We start from the raw sequence: 27776 nt of genomic DNA, 5'->3' as shown, positions 1-27776 counted from the left end.
GAGCCTCCGGCGCGGCCGGGGCGGGCTGGAGCTGCCACGTCTGCTGCGCCGAGCGGCCGGCCCGCGCCTCGGCTCCACGTGTGGCGGAGCGGGGAAGTTGCCGGCGGCCGGTTCGGGCTCTGCCCGTCCCTCCGGTGAGCGCAACTCCGAGTACGGGCGCTGGGCGGCCCCGCTGTCCTGAGTGAGGGAGGGCGGGCGGCAGCGCTGCAGGGAGCGCTGAGGGGGGGCCGCGGGCCGAGCGCAGGGGAGCAGCGGGCTCGGCTCCCGGGCGGGCCAACTTCCTGCGGAGTTGGGCTCCGAGCGCTCCTGGCCGCGGGTGAACCGGAAAGTTTGCAAAGCCGGTGCGGGGCGGCGGGGAGCGGGGGGGGAGAGAGAGGGGAGCCGGGGGGAGAGCGGAGCCGGGAGAGGGGAGCCGGGAGCCGCCGCCTCAGCGTGTGTGGTGAGGGAGGGGGGGGGCGGTTCGCAGGGCGCCTGTCGCCTCAGAGCGCTGACACCAACCGGCCCTGGTACGGAGCCCGCCGGGGGCAGCTCAGGTGAGGCGGAGCGGAGCGGAGCTGCGGCGGGGCTGGGGGTGTGAGCCGCGGCCCCTGGGAAGCGGTGCTGAGCTCCTGAGGGGACTCGGGGCAGACTTCAAGGTTTTGGTCTGGTTTTCCGTCTTCATTTCGGTTCACCCATCGCGAGTACCGGGGAACGACCGAGACTCGTGTTTAAGCAACCGGCTGGGGGAAAAAACCCTCAGGAAAGCGTTAAATGTGACCCGGGAGAAAAAGATAATATCTTCTGAAAGTGAAAAATGTGGCTTTTCTGGCTTATTTTAACCCCTGTGCCTTAATTTGTGTGTGTTTTGTCCGTACAGACATGAGTTCGGTTCATAGTCCTTTGGTTCTCATCGCTGGTTACCTGTAAGAGATCGGTTTTGTTTTCTGTTCTTTCGAAACCGGCTATGGTTCAAACCGGCTTTTAAAGCAGCAGGAATTGGATGTTCTCAGCCACGGAGATTTCCATTCCAAGGTCCCCATCCTGCCTGAGGTTTGTATGGTGTGGGTTTGCAGTACCACCCTGTGCTGGGACCTGCGGGGGTTCCGTGTACCTCTCGGTTGTGAAGATTTGATTGTCAGTTATCTTTAGCTTTGTTACGGCATTTCCTCCTTTAAATGAACCAGAAGCTTTGCAGGAATTCCCTGATGCCCGGTTAAAAAAAAGTGTGATGAGTTTCTCATTAGTACATTTTTAATGACTTTCCCCCCCCCCCCCCCCCTTAACTGCCTTTAAGTGACCTATTTATAACATAGAGCCCTCCTAGACTGAAGTTAAGAAGAAAGCTGATTTTAGACTGTTCTCAGCCTTTGTAGATAGAATTTCCACAGATCTTTGTCAGGTAAATGAGCTGCTCCTTGTCACAGCAATGTTAGCTGCTGCTTTCCCTCCTGCTTTGCAGGCAGTGTGAAAGGGACATACCTATCAACTGGAATTCTGTGTGCAGCTGTCAAATACCCCTTATTGCATGAGAAGCTCTAGGAACTGCCTGTTCTTTAGTGCTTCTTCCAGGGTGGACTTGCATAGGATTCTTATTCTGCTCCTCAGGAGGGTTTTGTCAGAGCTGTTTGTCACGCATGCAGAGTGATACAGGACAGCACTGGCAGACATACAAAGGTAAAGAAGCTGTTTACAGAGCTGGAGATCTTTGGGTGCTGCCACAGTGGGCATGGGAAAGCCCTCCTTCTCATGGGTCCTTAGCACGCTTAACAACCATCGGGGATGTGGTTGGTGTTAACAGGTGAATGAGACTGCACTGTGCAAGACATTGGGTCATTTAGCAGTGGCTGCATGCCCACACCTCCTGTCTATGAAGCACCACCTAAGCTTTAAAGCTACACCAGAGCATCAGGCTTGGGTGGACAGTGCCCTGAGCGTGACAACCCTCAGGCATGTTCCTCAGCTGATGGCTGTTTCCTTGCTGCTTGTTTGGAGGTGTGTGCAGTAACAGTGGACTGTATGCTCACCAGTCACTGCTGTATCTGTGTGCTAGCAAAATAATCTTGATCTTTATTATTATTTAATTGTGTTTCTTTCATGCATTAAGTAGATAGTGAAATACTTTTACATATATATGATAATACATGATGATTAGGCGATAGGAGCTGGCTTATGGAACAGTAGATGGACTATACCCTAAATCTTTTGGCCATGGCACTTAATGTGTAATGTAATGTGGCTTCCATGTTTGCTTTTGTTACAACTTTCCCCCCTCCACCATCTTTCTCCCTTGCTTGTTGCTTTGAAGCCCAGCTAGGCTTGTCCTGATGGGGTGTACGCTACCAGGAGGCTGTGGTGGACAGGGGCTAAAAGGATTTCTCCATGAAGAGTCCCAGGAGATCTACCCTGGTTCAGCAGGTAGCACTGCTGTCATGGGGGCTGCACTCAGACGCATTGATCCTTTACAGTGGCATGAGGGTTTGAGGGAGCTGAGCACCAATTCACTGCACTGAATCGGACTGGGTTTTGCTTTGACTGTTACAACTGTGTCCCTGATGCTCCCAAAGCCGTCTGAGCCCTTCCAGAATGAATCTGGCATCTCTCGATTCAACTATTTTGGTCCAGGTGCTCCAGAATAACTGTCTCTGTCTTTGTACTAATCTCTGTCATGCACTGCAAGATGCACCTATGGGCAGGTTGATGTTCAGAGGCAACCCAGTCTGGATCTCTCTGCTTTTGGACTCATTATGGAACTCCCGTCATGCATAGAGAAAAGTCCCGAGAGGAGATCTTGGCTGTTATCTCCTCTGGAGATCTCCTAGGGTTGGTTGCTGTACAGGGCCACCAGAGCAAAGGCAGAGCTGCTCTGTAGGACCACAAGTTCTGTAACCAAGTGGCATGTTTTCTTTCCACAAGGTAAGAGATCCTGAGGGGCCTCCATGATTGCGCTCTTTCACTCCCCTTTTGGTTTTATTCCTTTAAATTACTGCAGTATCAACTTTCCAGTAAGGGCTCAGTAAAGCTGAGAAGTTACCTTCCTTTCTGCCCATTATGGGAAAGAGTTATGTTGACAGATGTGGGCTCTGTGAGGATTTGCTGAGCTCTTAATCCTGTTTGTGGCTAATAGGCCATGCTAATGTGGAAGGCCATCTCTTCCAGTATATAAAGGTCTTAACTGCTTGCTACCTTAGGGAAATGTGCTGTTAAAATGCTGTAATTGTCTTAGCAGTTGTGGCAAGCCTTGAGTTTGTTGATGTAAAATGCAGCAGGGCAGGCCTCTCCTCCCTGCATTTTTCTTTTCTTGAGAAAGAGATTTTTACTTGTTAAAACAAACCCTAAAGTAATTGCTGTAGGCAATAGAAGAAGCAGGCTTTGTATGTTGGATGTGGCAAACAGCCAGAGATCAGGTATTTGTGAGCCCTTCAGGCACATCTGTATTGGGAGGGGATGAGAATGTGTGATAGTATTCTCTTTGTTGTCTTTTGCCCTAACACTGGTTTTGTTTTGGGTTTGGTTTAGGTTTGTTTTTTTTTGTCTTCTCCATCCTGCTTTGTTTGAATTATTATATGCTGATTTTAGTTGCAAAGAAGCAAGTAACTTCATCATAGAATTATAGGATGGTTTGTGTTGGAAGGGACCTTAAAGCTCATCCAGTTCCAACCCCTGCCATGGGCAGGGACACCTTCCAGTAGAGCAGGTTGCTCCATGCCCCTGTGTCCAACCTGGCCTTGAACACTACTAGGGATGGGGCAGCCACGGCTTCTCTGGGCACCCTGTGCCAGTGCCTCAGCACCTTCACAGTAAAGAACTTTATCCTAATGTCCAATGTAAATCTACATTAAGTAAGTTTAAAGCCAGTGCCCTATTTTCTATTGCTACATGTCCTTGTAAAATGTCCCTCTCTAGATTTATCTCTTTAAAATGCAAGTTCTGTGCCTTTAGATGTCTGTGTGCCTCAACGTTTCTGACCATTTTTGTCATTAGAAGTCTCACAGGAATTCCTTAATGTGTAGGGCATGCCCCAATCAAATTATTCTCCATTAAAGTTCTGAAAGTATAAGCATAATGTTAAGTGTATTAACAACTTGACTAGACAGAGAAGTCTATGCCATCAATATGCTCCTCAAAACTTAATCTAAGTTAAGAGTATGCGGTGACACGACTTCCCCTGCAGTTTCATAGGAGTGTAGAAAAACTCCACTTTCCACCCTGTATCGTTAATGTATGCTATTTAGGCAGCTACTTTATTGAAGATAGGGGCTACATTCTTGGGATCAAAGGAGTTTCATTGTGTAGTTTGCTGGTGGGATTCTTTGGGGCTAAAAAGCCTCTGAGCAAAGGAACTGCGTGTCTTCCTGTGTGCTAATATGCAGCATTAATGGCATGTGTGAAATGGGTACGTTTGTTCCGTGTTAACCAAGCACTTGGTGGAGGACATTGATAAAACCAGCAAATGAAGCTGGGTTTGTAGATGGAAGATGGAGGGTGATTTGTGATGCTGACTTGGAGTATGCAAGACACTTGATTTTTGGGTTTTTCTTGAGCAGAAGTTGGCAACAGTGCCAAAATACTTGTATTTTCACTTCTGTATCGAGTACTATCTATAAGAGCTGCAATGGAAGGCTGCTGCTGTGACCATGTGTATTCTCTAATGGACTTATATGTGCCCAATATGAGCCACAATGAGCCAAAATGAGACACAGTAATAGGGAAAAGTCAGCGAAAGTGTCAGTCTTGAGGAATGCTTTTTCTTTACACAGTTGGTAGCAGTAATGCTGGGCTTTGCAGGTCATTTGCCAGGTGTCTGTGGACTTCCTGAGGTAAAGAGACTTAGAAAAGGAGCCTGACTGCATGCATGGTGGGTTCTGGTCCACTCAGGTGGATATTAACCTCCTGCATTAGGGCAGAAAGGCAGAGGAACGAGTGTACAAGGTGTTGTGAAGTGGCCAGATGTGTGTAGCAGGAATGCTGTAACTCATTGTTGGACTCACCATGAGCTGCATATCAGGCTAGAGCATCAACTTGTTAGTGCCTTAAGCCTTCGTGCCACCTAGCCTCTTATCTGTTCCCTTTCATGAGTCTTATTTTGTCTTGTTTGGATTGCACATGTGTTCATTAGACTTCTCCTAATGATCCTTTTCCTTGCACTATAGTGATCTGTATTTTTCTTTCCTATTTACTCCCAGCTGTTCTTTGTCAGTTGGTCTGATTTTATTTCTTTAAATTGCATCATTAGATTGTATTCCTTCTGTGCATCCCCCCATGTTGTTTACATTTGTTCTTCCTTTATCCATCTTCTTCTATTTTTCCCCTTTTAACTCTTATCCTTAGAGGAACCCAGTTTACTCTTGGAGACCAGCCCTTTCTTATTGATTGCCAGCTGCTTTTATTGAAGCTCATTTGCATTCTCTGCTCTTATTGTGCCAGACAGAGGACTAGTGATTTTGAGTAAAGCTCTTTCCCCAAAGGCTTTGCTCAGAAATTGTTTCTGTATTTCACAAAAAGAGTGGGAAATAAAGAGCTGCATCAGTGCAAAAGCTGCTTCTGCCTAAGCCAATGTGCTTGCAGCTTTGTCACTTGAAGAGTAGAACTGTGGCCTGCCCTGCTGCAGGCACAAACAACTTCTGCAGGCTGAAATGAGCTGGTGAGGGGAGCACACAATGATGTGGCCTCCTATTTACTTATGTGGGCACCCCTGAGACTTTGGCAGTAACAAACCCAATCCGTTTTGATTGGGACTGTATTGTCTCAGTACTTCTGTTTACAAGCACTTTTGTAGCTGTGATTTATTGTATTTTTTCTATTTTCTTTTGGCCATAGGCAGCTCTAAAAGCATGTAGTAAGTGTAAAGATACGCTGTGCTTAAGGAGTTGAGGAGCTGTGGCTGTGTAACAGTAAACTTGGAAAAAAAATGGAATCTGAGCAGGTGCCTGGCTGGGCTTTCATGCTTTCATACTAGCTGCCTTCAGATAGGCTCTTTGATAAGGGTCCTTGAGCCTTATTAATTGTTAAGTATAAAAACCTTTTATTCAGGCCATGTTGATTCGGGCTCTGTAATCATGCTAGTGGCATGGATAATAATGATTTGGATGTACCAAACCTCAGAGTGTGGATCCATCTCCTCAGTCTGATTTCTGTTTATAAATCAGTCTCTGCTTTTTTACCCAGTGTCAGTTTAGTTTTGTTTGACACCTTGGCTTTGTGTGTGTATTTGGAAAGAAGCTCTCTGACCACAGTACAGTGCTTAGCATCAGGTCTGGAGAGGAGGTGTGCTGCATAAATCTGTTACTAAAACTTACTGATGTGCTTTGCCTCTAAAATGTTTTGTTCCTAGAGTGGCTGCTTACTGGTAGTTAGATGTCAGTAGTGTCTTGCACTTTATGTAGCATCATTGTGTCATGAAAGATCTTGTGCTTGACTCTTGACACCCAACTAGAAGGATAACAAAAAGAAGGAGTTGTTCAGGGAAGCTGCAGCATACAGCTTTTAGTTTCAGAAGCGCCCCCTCAAACAGAGCTTAGGTACATGGCTGTCATGATACAAATAAGATTCAAGATCCCTGAGCTTCTATTAGATCTTACTGGTGCCAGTATTAAATGTGGTTCTGAACCTGGAGCCATGCCACAAAAAGGGAATTGAGGGAATTCTTGTAATTGTTTGGTTTTGCTTAGAAACGAATACATTTACCGTGCTGGCTGGGTCTCACCATCAGCCCAGCACATGCACCATCATGGTGCAGCCTACTTTGGGTGGGAGTTAAACTCTAGCATAGTTTATGGCAGGAACTGAAGGATAAACATCTGTCTTAAGTGCAGAAGAACTCAAGTTTATTGAATTCCTAACTGTGTAAAGGAGTGTAGTTGTACTGCTGTGAGGTATGTTTGAAGGCTTGGAGACCTGGAGTTCCTTGTGGTGAGGGACACTGGCATGGGGGAAAGGGCTGCATGTTAACTTCTTGCCTGATTGTTAGGGTTTGATACTGTTAGTCACAAGTCTTGATGCTGATCCTTGTTGCTGAATTGAGGTTATTTCAGCCTGCAGAGCAAGCCATAGCCAGTTTCCCTCCATTGTTTAAATCTTTCCCACAGTGGTAAGAGAAATCTTTAACAGGATGGGAAACAGTGCCTGTCAAAGGAAGATTTGCTCTGAAATCTGATAGCCTGAACTGTTTCTATGTTTTTTATATTTCTGCGGGTTGAAGCTGACTTGCTTCTTTCTGCTGATAATAGAATTGTAATAGAATTATCTATGATTCTGGGATTCTAAGATTTATTTAGCATGTTAACTCATTGTACAGTAACCTCCAATAAACATGCTTTGGGTTGCTGGGGTTCTTTTAAGGACATTATAAACTGGGGAAGAGAAACAGAACTATTTGTATACAATTGTCCTATCGCTTTTTCCATGTCTTCCAGCTATAGCAATGCCTTCCTGAGTGGGAGAAAGTGAGACCTTTCTGTTCTGTATCCAAACTGAACAAAATGCAGAAGCCAAATTGATTCTCACTCCTACTGTTGACTTTTCAAACCCTTGCCTATGTTAATAACAGGATGGGTTATTACTATTGAACGTGATGATTTTTATTATTTTTAAAGAAAGTTATTAAATTTAGTGTGTGCTTAAGGGAAGTTCCCAACACCCAAAGAAACTTATAGGAATAAATCTTAGGAGCACAAACGTTCAAATTGGTCTGTACATCTTAACATTGATCTCCTTCTGGACTAATTATGCCCTTCCTAACACAGATAGGGAGTAGCTATACAGTGCCTTGCAGCTGACCTGCACTTCTCTGCCCACACTCTCAAATAATTAGACAGGAGTTGGAGCTTCTCCCTAAGCCTTCTGGTGTTGTTATTTCAACACTGTGCTCAATTTAAAATGCAGCCCTGAGAGGCTGGCCTGTTTTAGTTCAGGTACAGCACCAGTCTAACTAATCACTGCAGCTTCTGAACTGGAGCTGGTCTGCATCTGATCCTCTGGACAGGAGAGAGGAAGGGTGCGTCTGCCTGTGATGTACCACCCTGTCACGCCCCATGACTGGTTCTGATAAATCAATGCGAGTGACAATTGGCTTAGCTGTTTTCTCATGTTTCTTTCCTCATTCATAGAATCACAGAATGGTTTGGGTTGGAAAGGACCTTAAGGTCATCCAGTTCCAACCCCCTGCCGTGGGCAGGGACACCTCACACTAAACCATGTTGCTCAAAGTTCTGTCTAGCCTGGCCTTGAACACTGCCAGGGATGGGGCAGCCACAGCTTCTCTGGGCACCCTGTGCCGGTGTCTTGGCACCCTCTCTATATGTTCCTGGGATACCCAGCTGCCGTGGGGAGGTTAGTCTCAGCTGCCTGTTGTGACTCTGAAAAACATCTATGGAGTCTGTGTGTGTGTGTGGTGGTGGGTTTGTTTTCAGTTGGGGAGAGGGGAGTTGGTTGGTTTGGGGGGTTTGGGATGTTCATAAGAAGGTACCTGTGCACTTGGTGCTTAAATGTCTGATACCTGGATGTGTTTTCTTGGCAAAGATTGGTTTTCCAAGGCCTGTCGTAAGAGTGAAAAGAACCCCTAAAGCATTTCCTACTTAATGCACTTCCTTGACCTTTTCAATCACAAAGCTTTTGCAAGGATATAAACCTGGATGTTTTACATATCCCATGTTGCTGAACTAAATGACAATTTTGGCACTGTTAGAACTAAAAGCTTTGATGATAAATGCATCGTTTTTTTCCTCTGGATAACTTTAAACTCTCTGCTGGGCACTCCTGAAGGAGAAACTCAGTGTGAAGAGAGGTCTTCTGACAGTTTTGGCCTTAGCAACCCTTAGGAGAGGGAGAATGAAAGGAAAGGGCTGCCATGTGCAGAGTCTGAAGAATTAACATCAGTCCTTTTTTCATATAATGTAAGGAAAGAGGTGACTGGAGGAAGAAATCTTCCCTGTGGTACTAGCAGGGAAGCACAGACAATATTTGAAAGCCAGATAAGGCCCCACAAGCAGCAGCCACATATTGCACTGCAGAAGCGTTCTGGGCTGCGATCAGTGTTCTGAAATACAGTTTAAGAAACAGCCAACAAAATAGGTTTTCCAGGGATTGAAAGGACTTCCAGTTAGTGATTCCTCCTCATCTCCAAGCTTCAAATGTGTTTGATAATCCCTACACCTGCAATTTAAAAGTATTTTTAAGCTTAACCTTATTTTAATTAAAAGGAGGCATCACGCAAGGTATTCACATTGCGTTTGTGCTGAATAACATCTACTGTCTGGATAACTGACTGACAACTTTGCTGTATGGCATTTAGTCACTGCTGGGTTTTGTGCCAAATGTTAGTTGTTGCTGGGTTGGTTTTTTTTTTGGTGTGAAATGAAGGGGTATGAGTTTTTCTCTGAATATTTTCATTCTGTGAATGTTTCTGTTCATTGTGTGAAAATAATATGATGCTGTGTTACTAAACCCAAGGAAAATCTAGGTTGCAGGCATATCTCGCAGTGTCGTTGTCGGCTTTTGTTTCCTCCCTGTAAGAATTACAGTAGATGCTGAAGGTTTGTTAAGCTTGAGGAGGGATATGGTTGCTTCCCAAAATAAATACTACTTACGAAAGTTCATTTCAAGTTAACTCCAGGAGAGTGAACGTGCAAGGAGGTGGGGACAGAATGTTTTCTTTGGAACATACCTTCGCTAAATGTATTTTTAAAGGTTGTTAAACTGTTTACTGCCTAGGAAACCGAGGAAGTCAAAGGGAGGAGAAGATTATGGACCTATCTGTTACTTCAGTGCTGTGGCGTTTCTATGACTTCCATCTCCTACACAGTTACAAGCTCTGCAGGAAAGGGATATACAACTTGTGTTGAAAACTTTGAGGTTTCCTGTTTCTCTGAGCTTTCTGCCTAAGCCACTTAGCTTTTACTTTGTATTTTCATGGCCCTGGGAAATCTACGGCCTCCCCTGTTCCTGACCACCCTGGATAGGGATCTCTTCCCTCCAGACTCAGTACCAGCAGTGTCGCAGCATCAGCTATGTGCAAATCCTGTGAATTGGGCTGTCGGTTGTATTTCTTGTGAATAAAGTGTTGCTGTTACAGAATTCCAGGGAGCCCTGTGTACGAACGTATCAATTATGTGTCAGCACAACAGCATCTGTCATTGAAATTGGGTATCATTTATTTGGCATCAGCATAGCAGAGATTTGGCTGACAGCCAGGGTAAAATATTCCACCAGAAACTGCTGCAACAGGAGCTGTCTCTGAATTAATTCTCTGAAATTCAGGTGCTCTAGTGCCATCTTCTAATAAATTCTTAAGACACGAGGGACCTTATGCAAACCCCTTTCAGGTTCCGCGTTCTTGTCTACTTTTATTTCTGTTTCATGTCCAATTTGTTGTTGTTGTTGCTGCTCTCCAAAGAGATACATGCAATGTTCTGGGATGTATACATCCTGTAATTTAATATCCTTTTCTGGCTTCTCATTTCCTATTCCAACACTTGTTTACATAAAAAATTCCAAATGAATGCAATCAGTGATGGCTTCTGTGGGGAAACGTTGCTTAACTGCGAAAGAGGTAATGCTTCAGAATAGGAGAGTAAGAAATTATACCCCCTCTCTCAGGAAAGGTATGCAGTTATTTGTTTGGGGGGCTATTTTTCCCTGTTTTTTTCCTTGTTAACTTGGTCTCTCCAATCTTCTTGCTTTTTCTTAAACCTTATCTAAGTAAGTGTTCACATTTCCAGGGATGTGAGTGAGTCAAAACAGTGATTCCGGAAAGTTGGGAAATGCTGAGTCCCTAGGATTTGGCACAGGCATAATTGCCATGGTTGAATAAGTGTTTTGGAATACTTGTGTGAAATCGAAACTCAGATCACTTTGCTTTTTGAATGATCCTCATCAGACTTGAAGGAGGTAAAGGAGTAACTCTTCTGTTCAATGGTACAGCTTGTAGTAGTCAGCTGGTTGATTGTGGTACCTTTTTGAAACTGGAAACAGGAAGATGAGAGTTGGAAAGCATAAAATATGGTAGGAAGTCTGGAATATCCAGATGTTTTCCCCGTGTCTCTTCACTGGGCTCCAAACATTCCCTGTCCCTTCATCAAATTACCTTTTCACTTGCATGCTAAAGGAACTCCTTTCTAGGAAAGCATTAAGAACAATATGGAGATAAAAGTAGTTGGGAGAAAATGTGCATTGGAAAAAAAGCTTGTAGGATAAAGATAAACTGGGTTTTTCTAAGGTTTTTGGTTTGGTTTTGGTTTGAAGTCTTGTGAAGTTGAGTTTCTCTTGGGCGGAGAGAACAGTGAAAGGGAGGGAGGTCTGTCGTGTTGTCTACATATAAATGTATTGGTGTCTGTTCGGGTAGAAAAGAAATAATACATTTGGATTAACTCTTAACTTCATCCTCTCAAAAGAAATCACACATTTGGAGTTAAGTAATGAAGCCTCTTCAGGAAAATCAATGCTACCTTTATTCAAGCTCAGTTTATTCAAGAGGTCAGCTTTGTCACTGCCCTGGCATAGCTTGAATTTAATGATTAACCTCTTGGTGACTGCTGATGTAACTTCTGGCTTTCCATCTGGTACTTTATATAAGCATAAGCCAAGATGATAACAGAATGCTGTAGTAGAGCAGAATGTGCTATTTGGGGAAAAAAATCTCTTTCCAAATCCTATATGCAGTATGCATCAGCCACAGTGAAACGGAGAGAAGCCCATTAAGAAATCCGATTAGCTGTCTGCTCTCTAGATGAGTTAAATCTCTGTCCAGTGTGGTGATCTGTGCTGTCTCACTGGGTGCTTGCCTCGTAATAGTGCTGTTGCCTTTTCTAGAGGTGCCTTCTCTTGCAGCTCAGCCTGGCATATGTATTCATTTCAGCCACGTATAACACTGAGTGTCACAGTGATACCCTGTAATAAGTTTTAAAATCCTCTTCAGTGCTGAACCTGGGTCGTGTTCTGTTGTGTTGCACTTCCATTCAGCATATCCCCTTGTGAGATCTGGAAGTGTCATGTTAGCAGTAGCATGCAAGAAGAGGGAGAGTCTGCTTTGTGTGAAAGCTGCCCTGAGAAGCACAGTGTTAGGGTCGAGGTTCAAGGCAAAGTACTGTCAGGTACTAGTCAGTGAGCTTGTTCCAGCCATAACCAGCTCTGTAATTTTCTGCGGATTAAGAAGAAATCCACAGAATTTTGGGAGGGAAATACAAACAAGATGTCAAAAGTAGCTTTAATGTAACTGTCTGTAAAGTCTAAATTGTTTTCCTGATCAAATGGAGAATGTTGAAGAAGAGCAATTCCAGGCTGCATGGAGACCTCATAGCAGCCTTACAGTATCTGAAGGGGGCCTATAAGGATGATGGGGGCAGACTCTTCATTATGGACTGTAGTGATAGGACAAGGGGTAATGGGTTGAAACTTAAACAGCAGAGGTTTAGATTGGATATAAGGAATAAATTCTTTACTGTGAGGGTGGTGAGGCACTGGAATGGGTTGCCCAGGGAGGTTGTGAATGCTCCATCCCTGGCAAGTGTTCAAGGCCAGGTTGGATGAAGCCTTGGGTGACATGGTTTAGTGTGAGGTATCCCTGCCCATGGCTGGCAGGTTGGAACTGGATGATCTTAAGGTACTTTCCAACCCTAACCATTCTATGATTAATTTCTGTAAAATGGAGATCTGCTGTCAGCTGCATATCCATAGATATTTGTGTCCCTGGAGAGACCTGGGTGAAACCTGTGGAGTGCTGTAATAGCAACTGAAACAAGTAGCCAGATGGGAGCTGAACTTCCCTTCAGCTCTTGCAACATGTAAATACTCCTGTTATCTTTTGAAGGTACCTTCTACTGATAGTGTTTCCCATCAGTGTTTGTTCATCTTTCCTTTCATCTGAACAGATGGATTTTGACTGTTGGTGTCCTGATGGTTGTTTTTTAAGTGCTGTACATTTTTTGCACTTTGTTTCCATCAAGTTTCTGTAATCTTAAGACAGAGCTTTCTGCCTTGTTTTGGTTTTCATTCTAAATTTGCTATTCTGAAGTACATTAATACTGTATCATTTTTGTCTAAGGTTTGTAAGCAATTTTGACCTGTTGCTACCATCCCACTTTAGTGTGCTCTCAAGGAAAGTGAGCTGCTGCATACAGTGCAGTACCCAAGATAAAAGGCTATGCTTCTCCTTTTCCCCTTTAAAAAACCTTCTTTGTGATTGTAGTTCTAGTTTCAAGGCTTGGTTAATGGGGGGGGGGGGGGAATAAATCTCACCTCACTGTTGGACAGAGGGGTAAACTAATGGTTGATGGCCTGTACATAAGAGGAGTAAGTAGATCTAAGTATTCTGTTATCTCTAGCCCTCTGTAGGCAGGATGGTTCTCAGCATCCTGCTGGAGGTGGTGCATACTGGCCTTGCCTCTGAATGCACAAAATGTGCTTGTTGATTCTCTTGTGTTTTGGAGAGCCCATGCTCAAGGGTATGGGTGCATTACACTTGGCTTTGTTTAGAATATTCAGGTTCTGGACTGGTTAAGGTGCCGCACTAAGGGGCCCTGTTAAATCACTGCCTGGTTTTCTGGCCAGATACTGGGTTTATTTGCCTCGCTGTCTGTCTTGAACCTCTGTCTCTTTTGTTAGTGTCCCTGCTTCCTTCCAGTTCAAATTAGTGACAGTTTTTGAGGAAAATAACAATTTCCTTTTCCTTTCTGCCTGCACCACCAATTCAAAGGACAAAATGCACCTTTTCACTCTTGGGAGTGAAGTGCTATTTTATAGTACTGTCAAATTAAATATTGGGGTCGCTGAATCTACTTCTGGCACTGCAGCTCTTGTATTGAGGAACAGCCTGTTTGGAGCAGTGTTTGCAAAACCATTTCAGTACATCTCGCTATTACTAAGCCAGTACTGCAACCTTATGTAAGCCAGTCTCCATCCACTTAACTCCAGGACAACTTGGATGATTAATATTTATATGAAAGCTTTTGTGTTTCCACAGTGAAATTGTCTCGCTCTCAAAAGAAAAGGTGGCTTTTTCCCTGTTGACTCGGTGTGAAAAAGCTTGCAGAGGCTTTCAGCAGCGCTGCATCCGAGACAGGCATCAGCAGAAAAACTGAGCTTGTCTTTCATTCTGTATTTCATTTTGTGCAATTGCTTACTCTGAGAGGAATAAAACATTTACATGTATATTAACCAGTGTTTGCCAGCTCTTGGAGTAAAGCCAGTTCTCTCAGGGCCAAACAAACACTCTGAGTGAATGAGTAATAATCTGCTATTGTCACTCCTAATTTATGGATGAGTAGATAGAGTAATGTTTGCCATTTTAAGTTGTCCTATTTGCTTGAAAGACTGAAAATCACAATTAGCTATGGGCTTGGGGTATCTATAGCAGGTCTGCCCATAGCTGATGTACTCAATGTAGCTGTTGCAAAAGTTGAAAACCTCCCTGCATGATAAGAAATAATTGTGGAAGAGGATGAGAACTCATGAAGGGTGCAGATGTTTTGGGACAGGCTGAAAAGATAGATGGCATCTCCTCTCTTCAATGACATGCAAGTCCCTCTGTTGTTTTCTGACAAAATCTGTATCATCATCTCTCTCACGTTAATAGGAAGTTAAAATCTATGAATTCCCAAGGTAATGGCTGTATTGAACTTTTGTTGTTGATAGATAAGTACAAGGAGGATATGATACTGTGTAGCTTGCAATGATTGCCTATGACTCTGAGCCTTTAAATTTGCTTACTTTTTCAGTGAAAGTGGTTAAAACCAGTTTCAAAACTGTTTTATGTATTTCTGATCATGCTTTTCTCATCTTGGCAAGGTTGGGCTGAATAATAACAGCAACAAGACTTCCTTTTCTTCAGAAAGATGCCCATTTTTAATGGGAGCATTGAAAATCTTACCCTTGCAAAGCCCATGTTAAATACTGCAGAGGCAAATAGCATAGCATCCCTCTGGAGTAGGAGTTTGAGGCATCACTCTTGAGACGAAATTGACTCAGAATGTCCTGTGAATTCTTCCATGAGCTCTCCTGGCTGGTTGTGGAGGAGTGTGCTACATCACACCTAAATACATAGGTGGGAGATGGATGAGCAGTATGAACCTCCCTTGGCAGCCACTAAGAGTAAATAAACACAGTGCAGAGGTGAGACTGATCATTGCTGTCTGTCTGCTCTGATGGATTGACTCTTCCATCCACTTATTTCAGTCTTTATTTCACTTCATGCAGCTTTTCTTCCATGCACTGGGTTATCTTTCCTTTTGTTCTGCTTCTTTTCTTGCACACTGAGGGAGCTTTCCTGCTCTTTCTGGGTTTCATCATCTCGCTCACCTACTTGCACTGCACCACAATTTATGTATGTTTTTCTTTCCCCCCACTGCATTAAACTTCCCATCTGTGGTGGTGTTAAATGAAATAACAGCGAGAGCAATTGGTGCGGATGTTGTAGGTACCAGGAGCCTGCAGCCCTGGGTGCAGCCATTAATATTCTGTCAGTAAGCTGTGAAAGACAGGCTCTTAAGAGATGCCTAAGGACATGATTCCTCAGTCCCTCTGAAAGGTCAGACGTGGGACTTCTGTACAGTGCAGCCTTAGCTGTCACTTGGTGTTCACAGGCACTTTGATGAGATTAAAAACTAATATATCCCCCTTCGGAGAGAAGGTCGTGTAATACGTGATCCAAACCCTGTGCCTACTGTGTCATGGGCAGACGCCTTTGCACACCCTTTCCTTGCACACCCACAGTTCCCAAACCATCTGTGGGCCCCAGTGCTGCCCTGACTGACACTGTTATAGATTCAGGGTACAGCTTGAAGTGGTTTGATTGTTGAGTGCCTGCTGTTTCGTTGGCATGAGGGATCTATTGAGTATTCCAGGACACATACTATTTAATGTGGCTGATGTGAACAATGAAGCGAAATGAGCCCTGTTTTAAAGAGCTGGTCAGCAGCATCTTTGTAGAAATGGAGGTGGGGGAAAAAAGAACTGCACCACAAAACCAATGACAAAAAAACCCCAAAGATTGAAAATATAAACCTCAAAGGTGGAAAAAAACCCCTCCAGCCAACCCACAGAACAGCTTGGGGCAGTGCTTCTTGCCATTGCTCTAAAATGTGAAACTATTAATATTAATCTGAATTAATCTCTACAAAGTAAGAAAGATACCTGCGTAGATCTCAGCAGCAGCAGGTGCTTTTGCAGTATTATAAATAGAAGGCAATACAAATTGAGGTGCTTATTAAATCTGCCTTTATGATGCTTTGAAGAATTGCAGTGGAACAGAGAAGAGAAATTACCAGAGGCTCTGGGTTAGGAGGGTGACGCAAATAGCTGTGCTGCCAAAGGAGAGGGGGCAGGAATCAGAGTAAGTGATAGACTTGCTCAGAACATGGTATCTATCAGAGATCTATCTCTAGCATGGAGAGTTTTGGCAAGAGCTTTGGAGGGATGTGGCTGACCAAGGGAGGGCTTATGTCTTTTGGTCAGTTTTAATACAGGATTGAATTATAATACATTTTCCAGCAGGTTGTCCTGTAATGCTTTCTAGCACTTGTGTTTTCTCAATCTTTTCCTTGTTTTTCTTTCCCCTTCCCCCCATTAACAAAAACTGCAGGAAACATCCATGTTTGGGAGATGGACTCACTCAAAGGTTTTTCTGCCCTATTGGCTAAGGGCCTGGTGAGGTTCTTCCATGGCATCTCAGCTTTTTTGGGAATCCTTGGAACACTGTAGGGCCTCCGCAGAGAGGAGTTGAGCCGATCAGCAAACAAAGCTTCAAGTAAACTGGATCAGAGCAGGAGGCTCTGGCAGAGAGACTATTAAAAATGAACCAGAATCTGCTATGTTCTTTTCTTTGAGATCCTCAAATTGATGTGATTTGGCAGGGAGCATACCAGGAAATCCTGGTGTGGCAAAAAGGGTGCTCTGGGGAGCAGTGCATTGCCTATGTGCCAAAAATTGCCAAGGTTTGAATGTAGAGAAGCACAAGCATGCGTGCTGCTGGAGAGGAGCTCTGCACTGGCACTCCTGGCCCTTCTTGTCTCAGTCTCTTGCACACAGACAGTGAAGGTTTCTGGATTAGAAATGGAGATAATACACCTGCACATGCAGAACAAGGAAAGTCATTGTCACAGAGCGAAGTGGGGAAGGGAATGCGTGTGGACCAACAGGATGCCTGGCATCCCTGCCCACCTCTCCCTGGCACTGCATGTGTGGGCTTACCAGAGCTCAAGTGGCACTTAATATGTTCCACCTGTGCTTAGGAATTCAGTTGCATCCATATCATAGAGTCACAGAATCATTTGGGTTGAAGGGACCTTAAAATTCATCCAGTTCCAACCCTGCCATGGGCAGGGACACCTTTCACTAGAGCAGGTTGCTTCAAGCCCCATCCAACCTGGCCTTTTTGAACACTACCAGGGATGGGGCAGCCACAGCTTCTCTGGGCAGCCAAAATAGACAGCTTAGGCAGTGCATGAGCATGAGTACCCTTGGAATAGTTTGGATCTGTTCAGCAGAGAATGATGCTGATATCTTGCGCTAAGCATATTGGGGTCAATGCACGATTGTGTATCACTGGTGACTGAGAGCACTGTGCATATAGCAGATTGCTTTAGAAACAACCCAAGTGGAAAGGGAGGCTGTGCAGGAGGAATAAATGAGAAGCGAGAACATGAATACTGTTATGGAGGGGGATGTAATGTTTTTGTCTTGGTAAGTGCTTCAGGAGAAGGTCACTTGCACTTTATGGTGGTTGAACTATGGTATTGATCCATAGCTGTTTGTTGAATGTTGTAGAGGAACTTCTGAGACATCCTTCTCTGTCTACCTGAGCTTGCTCATAATGGACTTTGTTACACACAAGGCTCCATAGCATTTGCTTTTGCTTCTGAGCTTTGAGCTGGTGTAAAGTGCAGTAGGATTGTAAATAGGAGCACAATAAATAGCAAGAACCACTGTTGCAGAACTGATTGAGCAAAACAGGCTGTGTTTGGGAGCTGCTTTTGCTGGGAAACTCTTTGGTTAGACTGTGCAAGACTTTTGGTCTCTGTAATTTTATTAAGTCTTAATTAAACTTTATGCATTTAAATGAGTTTACATTAATGTCACACTGTTTTATGTGCATATTGACAGGCACTAACAGGGATTTGATCAGCCTAATCCAGCTGTATATAATTGTGTGCTTTCTCCCTAAATAATTGCAAACAGAGCCTATCTATCACGGCAGGAAACCTGTGGCTTTATTATAACATGGGATTGTTTAGTAAAATATAATGAGATCTCAGGTTTTGGCTGGGGAATAAATGGAATGAGACTTTAATGAGCCCAGCCATAGGAAGAGAAACCTTCCCACCCATCCTGTGTAGCAAGGCCCAGTTCTTATCTTCCCCCCCAAGAAAAGGTGTCCTGATTGCATTGTTGTCACACTCATATTGAGCATGTTTCTGTACTTTGACAGGAATGTGGGGAAGGTGCAGATTTCAGGCTGCTGGAGGAAGAGCTGTAGCTTAAACCTGCAGTGCTGTTGTGATGTAATGTGGAGGGGTGTGTTTCATTCACTCGTAACTTGATTATCCTGATCAAATGGGTGTCTAGAAGGCAACAGAGTTGGGAATAAAATCTGCCAAATGGCAGCACTGCATAAGCTCTAAACTGCCTTCCCTGTTTGGAAAACAAGTAAGGAAGGGAGTAACACAGGCACCCACTCCAGCGATTGCATTTGGGTTGATTTCTGTGTGATTTAGTTCCTCTCCAGCGTCCTCCCCTGGCACGTGTACAAGCAGGGAGAGGCAGGCGTGGTGCCAGCAGGCTTTCCTCAGCCGCCCACTGGAAACCAGCCTTGCCAAGAGAAGCTGGAAAAACCAGAACTTCAGAGTAGCCCTGAAGGGGGTGAGTTTGTGACCTGGACCCCTCGCTCAGTGCGCTCTGGTGTTGCACCCAGCTTGCTTTTAATGTGTGCATACCTCCGAGTTACTGCATAAAATCAGATGGGAGGTAACACTGTTGGTGCAGTGCTCTCCATTTTCCCCTGCAGGCCTGTCTCAGGAGGGTTTCAGGACTCCAGGTACACATCCATCTTGCTTTTCTCGTATGGCAGATAGTTCTGTCTTGAATTAGAAGAGCGAGATTTCACTTTGTGCCTTCTGAAGAAACAAAGTGTTTCACAAATAGTTTGAATCCAGCATCATCAGGGTGTCTGTTGGTCAGGAAGTACACACCTTGTTCCTAGATGTTGCCCTGGTATCTTGGAAGCTGTTCTTTCAGCTGTTTTCTGTGGGTCAGCCCTATGTACACGGTTCCCTTCTTGTTGCATGCACACACCCCAGGCTCACCCGTTACCTTTGTGGGTTCTGTGGGTATAGATTTAATGTCCCATTCTTGCTGTGGGTATGGATTTTTCTGCCAGCCAAGCTTTACCTGGCCTGAATTTTCAGTGCCAGAGTTTTAATGACAGCAGAATTGTAACGAAGAGCTGTGACAGTCCCTCAGCTGTTCTGTAACATCAAGCTTCAGACCTTCTGCTGGGTGCGTGTCTTGGGGATCTGTTTCAAACACATTGGTAATGATGCTGTACCGGTAGTTGGAATGGGAGAAGTAAACGACCAGACCCCACGGTGGATTGTAGGAACAGTGTTTCCCATCCAGGTCATTGTCAGCTCGGATGATGAGCGCTGGTGATAGTTCAACTCATGGTGTGAGTTAACAGCCACAGCCCAGGTCTCGGAGGCTCATGACCTGGACACAGCAGCACTAAGAACAGAAGTGGTATTTTCACACTGATTTCCTATTGCTGCACCTTCTTGTAGATGCCTAACGCTTGGGGTTGGTGTGGGAAAGCAGCATATACATTCTGAGGGACTCTGACACAAGCAACTCCTTCATTTGTATTTATTTATTTAGCATAGCTATTTAGAAATGGACTGAATTTCCATAAATGTAGTGGGAAGAGGGATGGTTTGTATCCAAAGGACACAAAAGGATGTGTCTCAGGAGCAGCCAAGAAAATTGCTTTTTAAGAAGGCAGCTGAGCAAACGCATAATATCAAGTCATACCCTAGGTGTTGTAGTTTACTGCATTTATGTGTAAGATCCTCAGTAGGTGTATGGATGGGGAATGGCAAGCTCTTCTTTTCTGACCTCCCATAGGAACTGAATCCATGCAGTGACAGAAATTAGGTGTTTGTTTTCCTTGTGTTTATAATAAACATTAATCCTGTTTCTTCACTGGACTGCCTGTTTTCACAAGTTGGCTTGATGCTGGTTCTTCACCTGCAGAGGAATACGGGTTATTTATATACCTGTGTGTGGAGCAGAAGGATTTGCCTTTAATTTACTTCCTTTTAATTGCATTCTGCTGGGTTTCTTTGCTGCATTCACAGCAGATAGCATTGGGCTGCAGTGCTCTATGTGCCAAAACCACTGTCACCTCACCTCTGTTTAACAATGCCTTCCCAGCTGCAGAGATCCATGGCTTTTTGTTTCTAACACAGATTACTCGCTCTGTCCAAGTCATCAGCATTGTGAAAACTGAATTGAAGTAGCTTTGTGCTGTGGTGGCCTTGCTCTCTCTGACTTCCTGGCAGCATTCAGTGCTGCCTTTCATTTACCAAGTGCGCCGAGTAGTTTGGAGACTTTCATAAGCCACATTTCCAGTAAATGTGATGTTGCAGTAATGATGGGTCAATTCAGATTCAGGTCTGTAATTTGAGGAAGAAAGCCAGCACCCCTCACTACAAAATAATGCTGAACTGACTTCAGACAGAATCTTAATAGTCCCGTATTGTTGTGTGTGTAATTAAAAGCTTTTACCCTTCAAAGCAGGGTTGTTTTGATTTGCTGATCATAATTCCTTGCTACAGTCAAATAGACTGAGGTAAATTTTCATGATAATAAGAATTGGCCTCATGCTGTAACATGAAAATCCATTTTTCACAGAGCGAGACATTTTCTCTTAGTGCTTTTCTTCATTTTTAGCACACTGAAACCAGGACAGTGTCACTGAAAGAGAAGATCTCGAGTTTAGCATCTCTTCAGGCTTTACGTTCAGCTCTGCACCAGTTCCTCTGTGCAACTTGGGTTGAAAAGGACCAAACTGGGTGATCCAGAGCATGGGACAGTGCCGAACCTGGAGTTAGGTGTGGGGCTGTTCCTGCAGAGCCCTCATGGGCTCAGGTTGTTTCATTAGGGGGTGGCTTGTACAAAGGCTGTTTCCTTTTTGAGCAGGTGATAATCATTTCCCCTTGTTAGCGGTGGCACAGAGCTGTGCTTCGGGACCAAAAGGAATCATCCCGCAGTTGGAATATTCACTTTGTCAGGAGGCCACTTTTGTGTTGCTGAAAGTGGGTTGGCTGGGGAGGTTTGAGGGGAGGGAGGAGGATGTGGCTGGGATTAAAGCGTTCTGTTAATCCTCTGGGCAGGCGTGCTCTTTAGGCTTCAGCTCTCTTAGTCAAATTGGCAAATCCCTGCTGTATCCATCTTTGTCACCCACACAAGTGATTACCCAGAGCAGTTTGCTCCTTTAGAGGCTGTCAAATAATGAAGATTTTTTTAACTATCATTTTACATTTAGTGTTTAAAACAGAGTGTAGCAATTGTGCTTGAATGGGATGGAAACAGCGCTGGACAACCACTGCTGCAGTTGCATTTAAACTGTTACAATCAGGCTTTTCAAAGCAAAATCTCCCTCTTCGGAGCCAGGTTTGTGCCTGACACAAACACAGGAGCAGGTTTAGCCTCTGTCTCATTGCAGGAGTTGGGTACAAACTGGTCTGAGTGCTCCTTGCAAATCATACGCAGGTAGCAGGCACCCAAGAAGGTGAAGGTGTTCTTTAAAGAGGACATAAGGATTGTTACTCTACTCTCTTAGACCTGCCAAAACTGAAACACCAGGTTAAAAACAAGGGACAGAGCTGGACATGGGTGGATGGATGGCTGGATGGATGGATGAAGGCTGTATGCAGAAGGCTGTATGAGGTCTCTGGGGACTCCAGCAAGAGCTTTGTACACAAGTATTCCACTTGTGTAAATCTGTCCCAGCCTCCTACTGAAACACTTCTTAACAAGTCCCATTCAGCTGCATTTCTAAGCTGGCAAAATCACCTTAGAAATTGGTGACCTTGCTGATGCTGCTCTAGCAATGGTGAGACCTTAAAGCTGCAGGAAAGGAAATTCAATGTCCAAATGTGGTATTTCACCTCGAGGTAAAATCAGTTCTGGAGTAATGATAAAAAATATGGGGTAGCCTAAAACAAGTCCTTTATTAAGGAGTACCCAGGGTTTGTGTAACAGTGTTACAAGTCAGTAATTTCTTACAAAAGCCCAAAACATCTGCATGGTTTCAAAGGCAGAAAATAACTTGTATCTGTTGTTTAGACCCCGCTTTAATTAATGGTAGACGTAAGAATGATCCTACATCAGCCAACGTCTTGTTCCTGGCTTGTGTCTGTTCTGCTGGGACCATGCAAGCAGAGTACCCTGTGCCCATGACCCAGGGCTTGGGCAGCACTGTGGGGAACAGTCCTGCTTCACTGGTGGGAAGCGTGATCCTTACCAGCAGGCCAGGGAGTGTTCCTGTTGTAAGGAATGTTCAGCATGGAGTCGTAGTTCCTGCTAACCAGGCTTCCTTCTGCCCCTTGGGTCTCCACATCTTCCTCTTTCCATCTCTTGGACTCTTCTATGCAGCAGCTCTGGCTGCAGCTCCCTGAAGCAATCAGCCCAGCAGCAAAAATAGGTAAAAGCTGATGCGCTTGTTCATTTTAGTTCTTGACTGATGCTGGTGTGTGCTGGTGATTGGGGACTGCTGGGTTTGGGGCTGTTCAACACTCAGATAATCGGGTAATTGTTGCTGCTTAGGTGTCTTGTGTTAGGTGTCTGCTGTTGGCAGGCAGTTTGAATACATCCTGTCCTGGTTGCTGCTTTGTTGTTTGGGTTTATTTTTAATGTCTCAGTAACATCCATGGCCCCAGGGGGTAAAACTTAAGTGATAGAAATTAATTCTTGTCAGATTGGTTGTTTGAATTTCAAGATGTTTTGCTGTTGCAGAAATGTCACAGTGTCAGCAGCAGGATCGTGAGGCCAGGTTAATCCAAATTGCCTTGCAAACCCTTGTAATTTGGGATTTGCAGGAAAATTATTCAGCTTAACACCGCTAATTCATGCTGGAAGGCTGGTGATAATAAGTTCTTTAGATGTCTAGACGTACGAGTACACTAAGTGCAGATAAATTAAATCATCTGTGCATGTGTTGCATGTAGAAGGAGATGCAGAAGTGCAATACTTTTTTAGCAGATTGCCATAAATTCTGGCTGGGAGATGGTTGATGTGTTCTGAAGGGTATCAGCCCCCCCAAGTTTACTACAGCCTTCTGGTACAAAATGATCCCTGCTTAACTGTAGTTGACTTGCTTTAAGATGCTGGCAGGTGCCTCAGCATTGGTATGAGTAACTTCAAGTTCACTGATTGATGCTTTTAGGTTTTGGGGTTAGCTCTGCAAAAGCAGTTCAGAATTGACTTAACCCAGAAGGTAGAATGAAGAGCACTTATATATATATATATATATATATATATATATATATATACAGTAATGTGGATGATGGGCAAGGAGGGATGTCATTGCTGTGGATGTCAAGGCAGGGTACTAAATTTGTGGATTTTTACTATGTTGAAGAATGATGTGTTTAGGTTTGTCTTCAGTAGATGGAACTTCTTAGTGATTTGTTCTGCTTGAAACCCCAGCCCTGCAGTGTCAAGATGGAGCACTGCAGGGTCAGAGAGAAGAAAGAGTTAGGCTCTGCAAAACGGATGCTTCAAACATGTATCAAATCAATACTCATTTTCTTGACCATTGGGATGGTTTCTTTCTAGCCAGCAGCCTCCTGCTTGGGGCAGGGGGGAGGAACTTTGCTATAGTGAACTAATAAGAATCTCATCACCCCAGGCAATTCTATTACCAAATTTTAAATTGCAAAATTCATAAAAGGAAGGTGAAGTTCCTGTCTCTGGTTAGTGCCAGCTTCCTGTCATGCTGTTGTGGACTACAGATATTCCACTTCTGCTGGAGTCTCTTAAACTCTTCTATTGCTATTCCTACAAATATCCCAGTGAAGGGTATTGCTGATTTTCCTAGTTTGATAATTTCCAGCCTTGGCAGATGCTTGGCCCAGGCTGAGCTGTTAAGAGAAATGGGAATCAGCCTTAGCAGGATGTGGCAATGAGCCCTCTCCTGTTCTGAGAGACTGGGAGTGGGAAGCTTGTGTTTGAGGAGCAGAGGTGAGTTTCCATTTCTTCTGCAGTGTGAGTTGGCTGGTCACGAATGTTAGAGTGTGCACAACATTGAAGGACCTGCAGGACATCACTTTCTTATTGCCCTTCTGATACCAGTTTGCTCAGAGCTGTTTTAAATGGACATTGCTAACTAGCCTAATGACACCCATCCCAGTGCTGTAGTATTTCCTTCTCTTGAGTTCAGCCTTCCCAGGGCACAGGCAGGGTGACTGCTGGCTGAAGGAGGACATAGCTCAGTAACATGAGATAATTTATTCTCACGGGCCATGCACACCACAGGGACTGAGACTGTGTGTAACCCTCGCTCCAGCCTGCTGTACTTAATGGGTCTGTTTCTTCCTTTCCCCTATCAGTAGTTATATGCCTTCCAGTGGAGTCCATGGGTGGCTGGTAAGAGCCTTGGCAGCAGAAGGGGATACCTCTGGCACTCTTACTCTGCCTGCACAACATGGGCTGTAGGATTTTGTCTTGTGTAACTGAGCACTGGATTTTAAGTGCTGTTTCATACCCACATGAACACAGCAGCATGTACAACATCCCAGACCTTTCCTGTGTGGAAGCACTGTCTCTTGCAGTGATTGTCTAATCCTGGCAGGAGCCTCCAGGCTCGTACCGGCAGCAGGAGCCTGGCAGCAGCTTGCAGAGATTCACTGCTTCCATTTCATGGTTCAGTGAAGATGAACCCTAAGGCTCATCTCTCTGAAAACTAGGGGCCAGTTTCTGTGCGAGTCCTTCTCTGCCAGTAGCAAAGCCAAGTAACCCAATGTACTGGAAATGTACTTGGAGATTGATGCCAGATTCCCAAACTGGAGAGCATCAGCTCGCAGCTCAAGTGGTGCTGACATTTGCAGGAAGGCTTTCTCTTCTAAGCCGTCAGATGTTAGCTAGTGTATGTAATTAACTTGGTATAATTTTGCTTCAGAATGAAATATTCATTCAAAAGAGACTTAAAAAACCACACTGATGTTTTTAATGTCTGGGTAGCAAGTGATGCTGTGTGGAGCAAGGCATACATCTATTGTTGGAGAGATTAGTTTTCATGGCAACCCTGTTCGTTACTGTGGCACACAGAAGTTCCAAAGGCTTTTACTGTCCATCACTTCTTGAGTCTTGTGAGGAATCTGAATACAAACCCCCCTGACGTACATTAACAGTGGAGACAGAAAGCATCAGGAAAGCACTACAGCCTGAAATGCTCTGGTTGTCTGATTACCCAAAGGGCAAACATCAAACTTTAATTTTGCACAGTAGTTTTCTAGAGGTTGAAAATAAAGCTCATGACCAAGCAGGAGGAGAGGGCATGGAAAGGGAAGGGATAAAACAGAGATTTCTTTTGCCCCTGAGGAGATTCAAGAGTTAGCTATTAGAAGTGATAAACAGTAAAACCAAACCAAAAGCCCACAGCTCACAGAAGGTGAATACCAAAAAGGCTCTGCCCTGAATTGGTGAAAATTGAGGATTTGCTGAGAAGAAACAGTTATGAAAGTTTAGAAATGAAGTGGTCCCATTTGACTAGAAGATGGAATGGGTGGTGTGTGTAGTTACTCCATCCAGTTCCCACTTACCTTCCCATTATGAAGTTCACTGACCACTTCTGGTCTAAATCTGTTCTGTGTTTGAATTTAACACTGCATTTTTTCTTCTTTTTCAGATGGCAGATTTAGATTAGATATTAGGAAGAAATTCTTTAGATTTACCAAGTGGAGCTGCAAATGGCTGTAGTAAGTAATAGAATCACAGCATGGTTTGGGTTGGAAGGGACCTTAAAGCTCATCCAGTTCCATCCCCCTGCCACGGGTAGGGACACCTTCCACTAGAGCAGGTTGCTTCGAGCCACATCCAGCCTGGCCTTGAACACTGCCAGGGATGGGGCAGCCACAGCTTCTCTGGGCACCCTGTGCCAGCGCCTCAGCACCCTCAGAGGGAAGAATCTCTGCCTAAGATCTAATGTAAATCTCCCTTCTTTCGGCTTAAAGCCATTCCCCTTGTCCTGTCACTACCTGCCCTTGTAAAAAGTCCCTGTCCAGATTTCTTGTTGGCCACTTTAGGCACTGGAAGCTGCTCTGAGGCCTCCCTGGAGCTTTCTCCAGCTCTCTCAGCCTGTCTCCAGAGCAGAGGTGCTGCAGCCCTTGGCACATCTTTGTGGAATCTAACTGCAGTGCATGTAGATCTTGTTCAAAAGAATGGTTTTCTTTCCTTCTCTTGCAGTTTCTTGTGCAGCCAACCCCTTGAAGGAGTAGGAATTCTTCAACCTCTTTCAAAAGACTGTGGACCGTTTCCTGCTGTGCAACTCCCTTCTCTCTCCCATTTCAACGAACAAAAGATCCTAAGAGGAGGATGAGGCAGCTGAGAGGAAAACCCAAAAAAGAGACCTCCAAAGATAAAAAGGAGAGGAAACAGGCAATGCAGGAGGCCCGGCAACAGATCACCACCGTCGTGCTGCCCACGCTGGCGATTGTAGTACTGCTGATTGTTGTGTTCGTGTATGTAGCCACTCGCCCAAACACGACAGAGTGATGCAGCTCCTCACACTCCCAGCCTTGGGGTTTTAACCAAGAGCCAGAAGGAACCCACTGCCGCTCCCTTAGTACTTCACAGAGGAACTTGTCAACTTCTCACTCTTTCTCTCATAGGGTCCCGTGGAGTCTCTTTGGGAATGTAACGTAAAACGTATTTGTGAGCGTGCCAGTACGTTTTATGGTCAGTTCATGTGCCTTTCAGACTTTAAAACAGTGTTTTTCTGAAATCCATTGGAAGCTCTAGATTGTAAAAGGAAATTGGGCTCTGCTATAAATTTGTATAAAATCAGCTTTCAGCTTTTATCACTGTTACAGATAATGTTGCTTCCATGAGCTCCTGGATGTCTGTTTCAGAACTTCCAAAGAAGTGCATTTCTTCTTTGTACTTACTGTCATAAGAAGTGCTTTGATTCAGAAAGGAGATATTTATTTTTTTGAATAAAAGAGAGAAGTCTTGGAATCTTCAAATTATTTTGCAAAGAATGTGACTTATTGTGAAAGCCGACATTGTGTAGTGATTTTTTTTCATTAAACACACTAGAGTTCACCCAAACCCAGTTCCTTTTGCTGTGAGATGCCACCACATCAATTGAATTCTTCAGGATCTGCCAAAAGGAATCTTACAGAGGTTGGAAATGGAGGTTTCTACCAGTTTATGGGAAAGTAACTAACAATGAGTGATGTGAACACAGTTGTTTATCTGAATGTTAAATATTTAAATCTGTGTAAGTGGCAATAAATGATGATTTTGGATACAACCCTTGGTTTGATTTGGTTTATTTTAAAGGAAGCAAAAGTAACAGTGGTAGAACTTAAGTCTGATGTGTTTGCTGCACTGAGCTGCTGTCCTGTGACATTCCCTTCTCTTCCTCACTCCAAGGAGGCTGTGAGCAGAGCTCGGGTAGTTTTATTCTAGGAGATCAAGCTGTCAGTGATTCAAGAATCCCATATTCCTCTACAGCCCTTTCTCATCCAAATATTTTAAGGCACTTGGTAAGCATTTACCTTCAGCAGACTTGAGGGAGGGAATCTGAGAAC

General features: G+C 44.3%; 1 protein-coding gene across 3 annotated transcripts; it reads left to right on the top strand.

Moving 5' to 3' along the window:
• Positions 1-24: 24 nt before the first annotated feature.
• SMCO4 (single-pass membrane protein with coiled-coil domains 4) lies at positions 25-27496 on the top strand. Of its 3 annotated transcripts, none has more exons than XM_034074530.1 (3): positions 25-134; positions 857-1029; positions 26428-27496. In XM_034074530.1, the coding sequence occupies exon 3, from the start codon at positions 26557-26559 to the stop codon at positions 26734-26736; it is 180 nt and encodes a 59-aa protein (XP_033930421.1). In that variant the 5' UTR covers positions 25-134; positions 857-1029; positions 26428-26556; the 3' UTR covers positions 26737-27496. The 3 variants fall into 3 exon arrangements, with proteins under 3 accessions (XP_033930421.1, XP_033930422.1, XP_030905423.1); XM_034074531.1 differs by having other exon boundaries at positions 45-150; XM_031049563.2 differs by lacking the exon at positions 25-134 and adding an exon at positions 469-533.
• Positions 27497-27776: the final 280 nt, after the last annotated feature.

This window comes from Melopsittacus undulatus, chromosome 2 (genome assembly GCF_012275295.1).
Source record: "Melopsittacus undulatus isolate bMelUnd1 chromosome 2, bMelUnd1.mat.Z, whole genome shotgun sequence".
NCBI classification, from domain to species: Eukaryota; Metazoa; Chordata; class Aves; order Psittaciformes; family Psittaculidae; genus Melopsittacus; species Melopsittacus undulatus.
The sequence above is the reverse complement of the archived record's forward strand: the minus strand, read 5'-3'. Positions and strand labels throughout refer to the sequence as shown.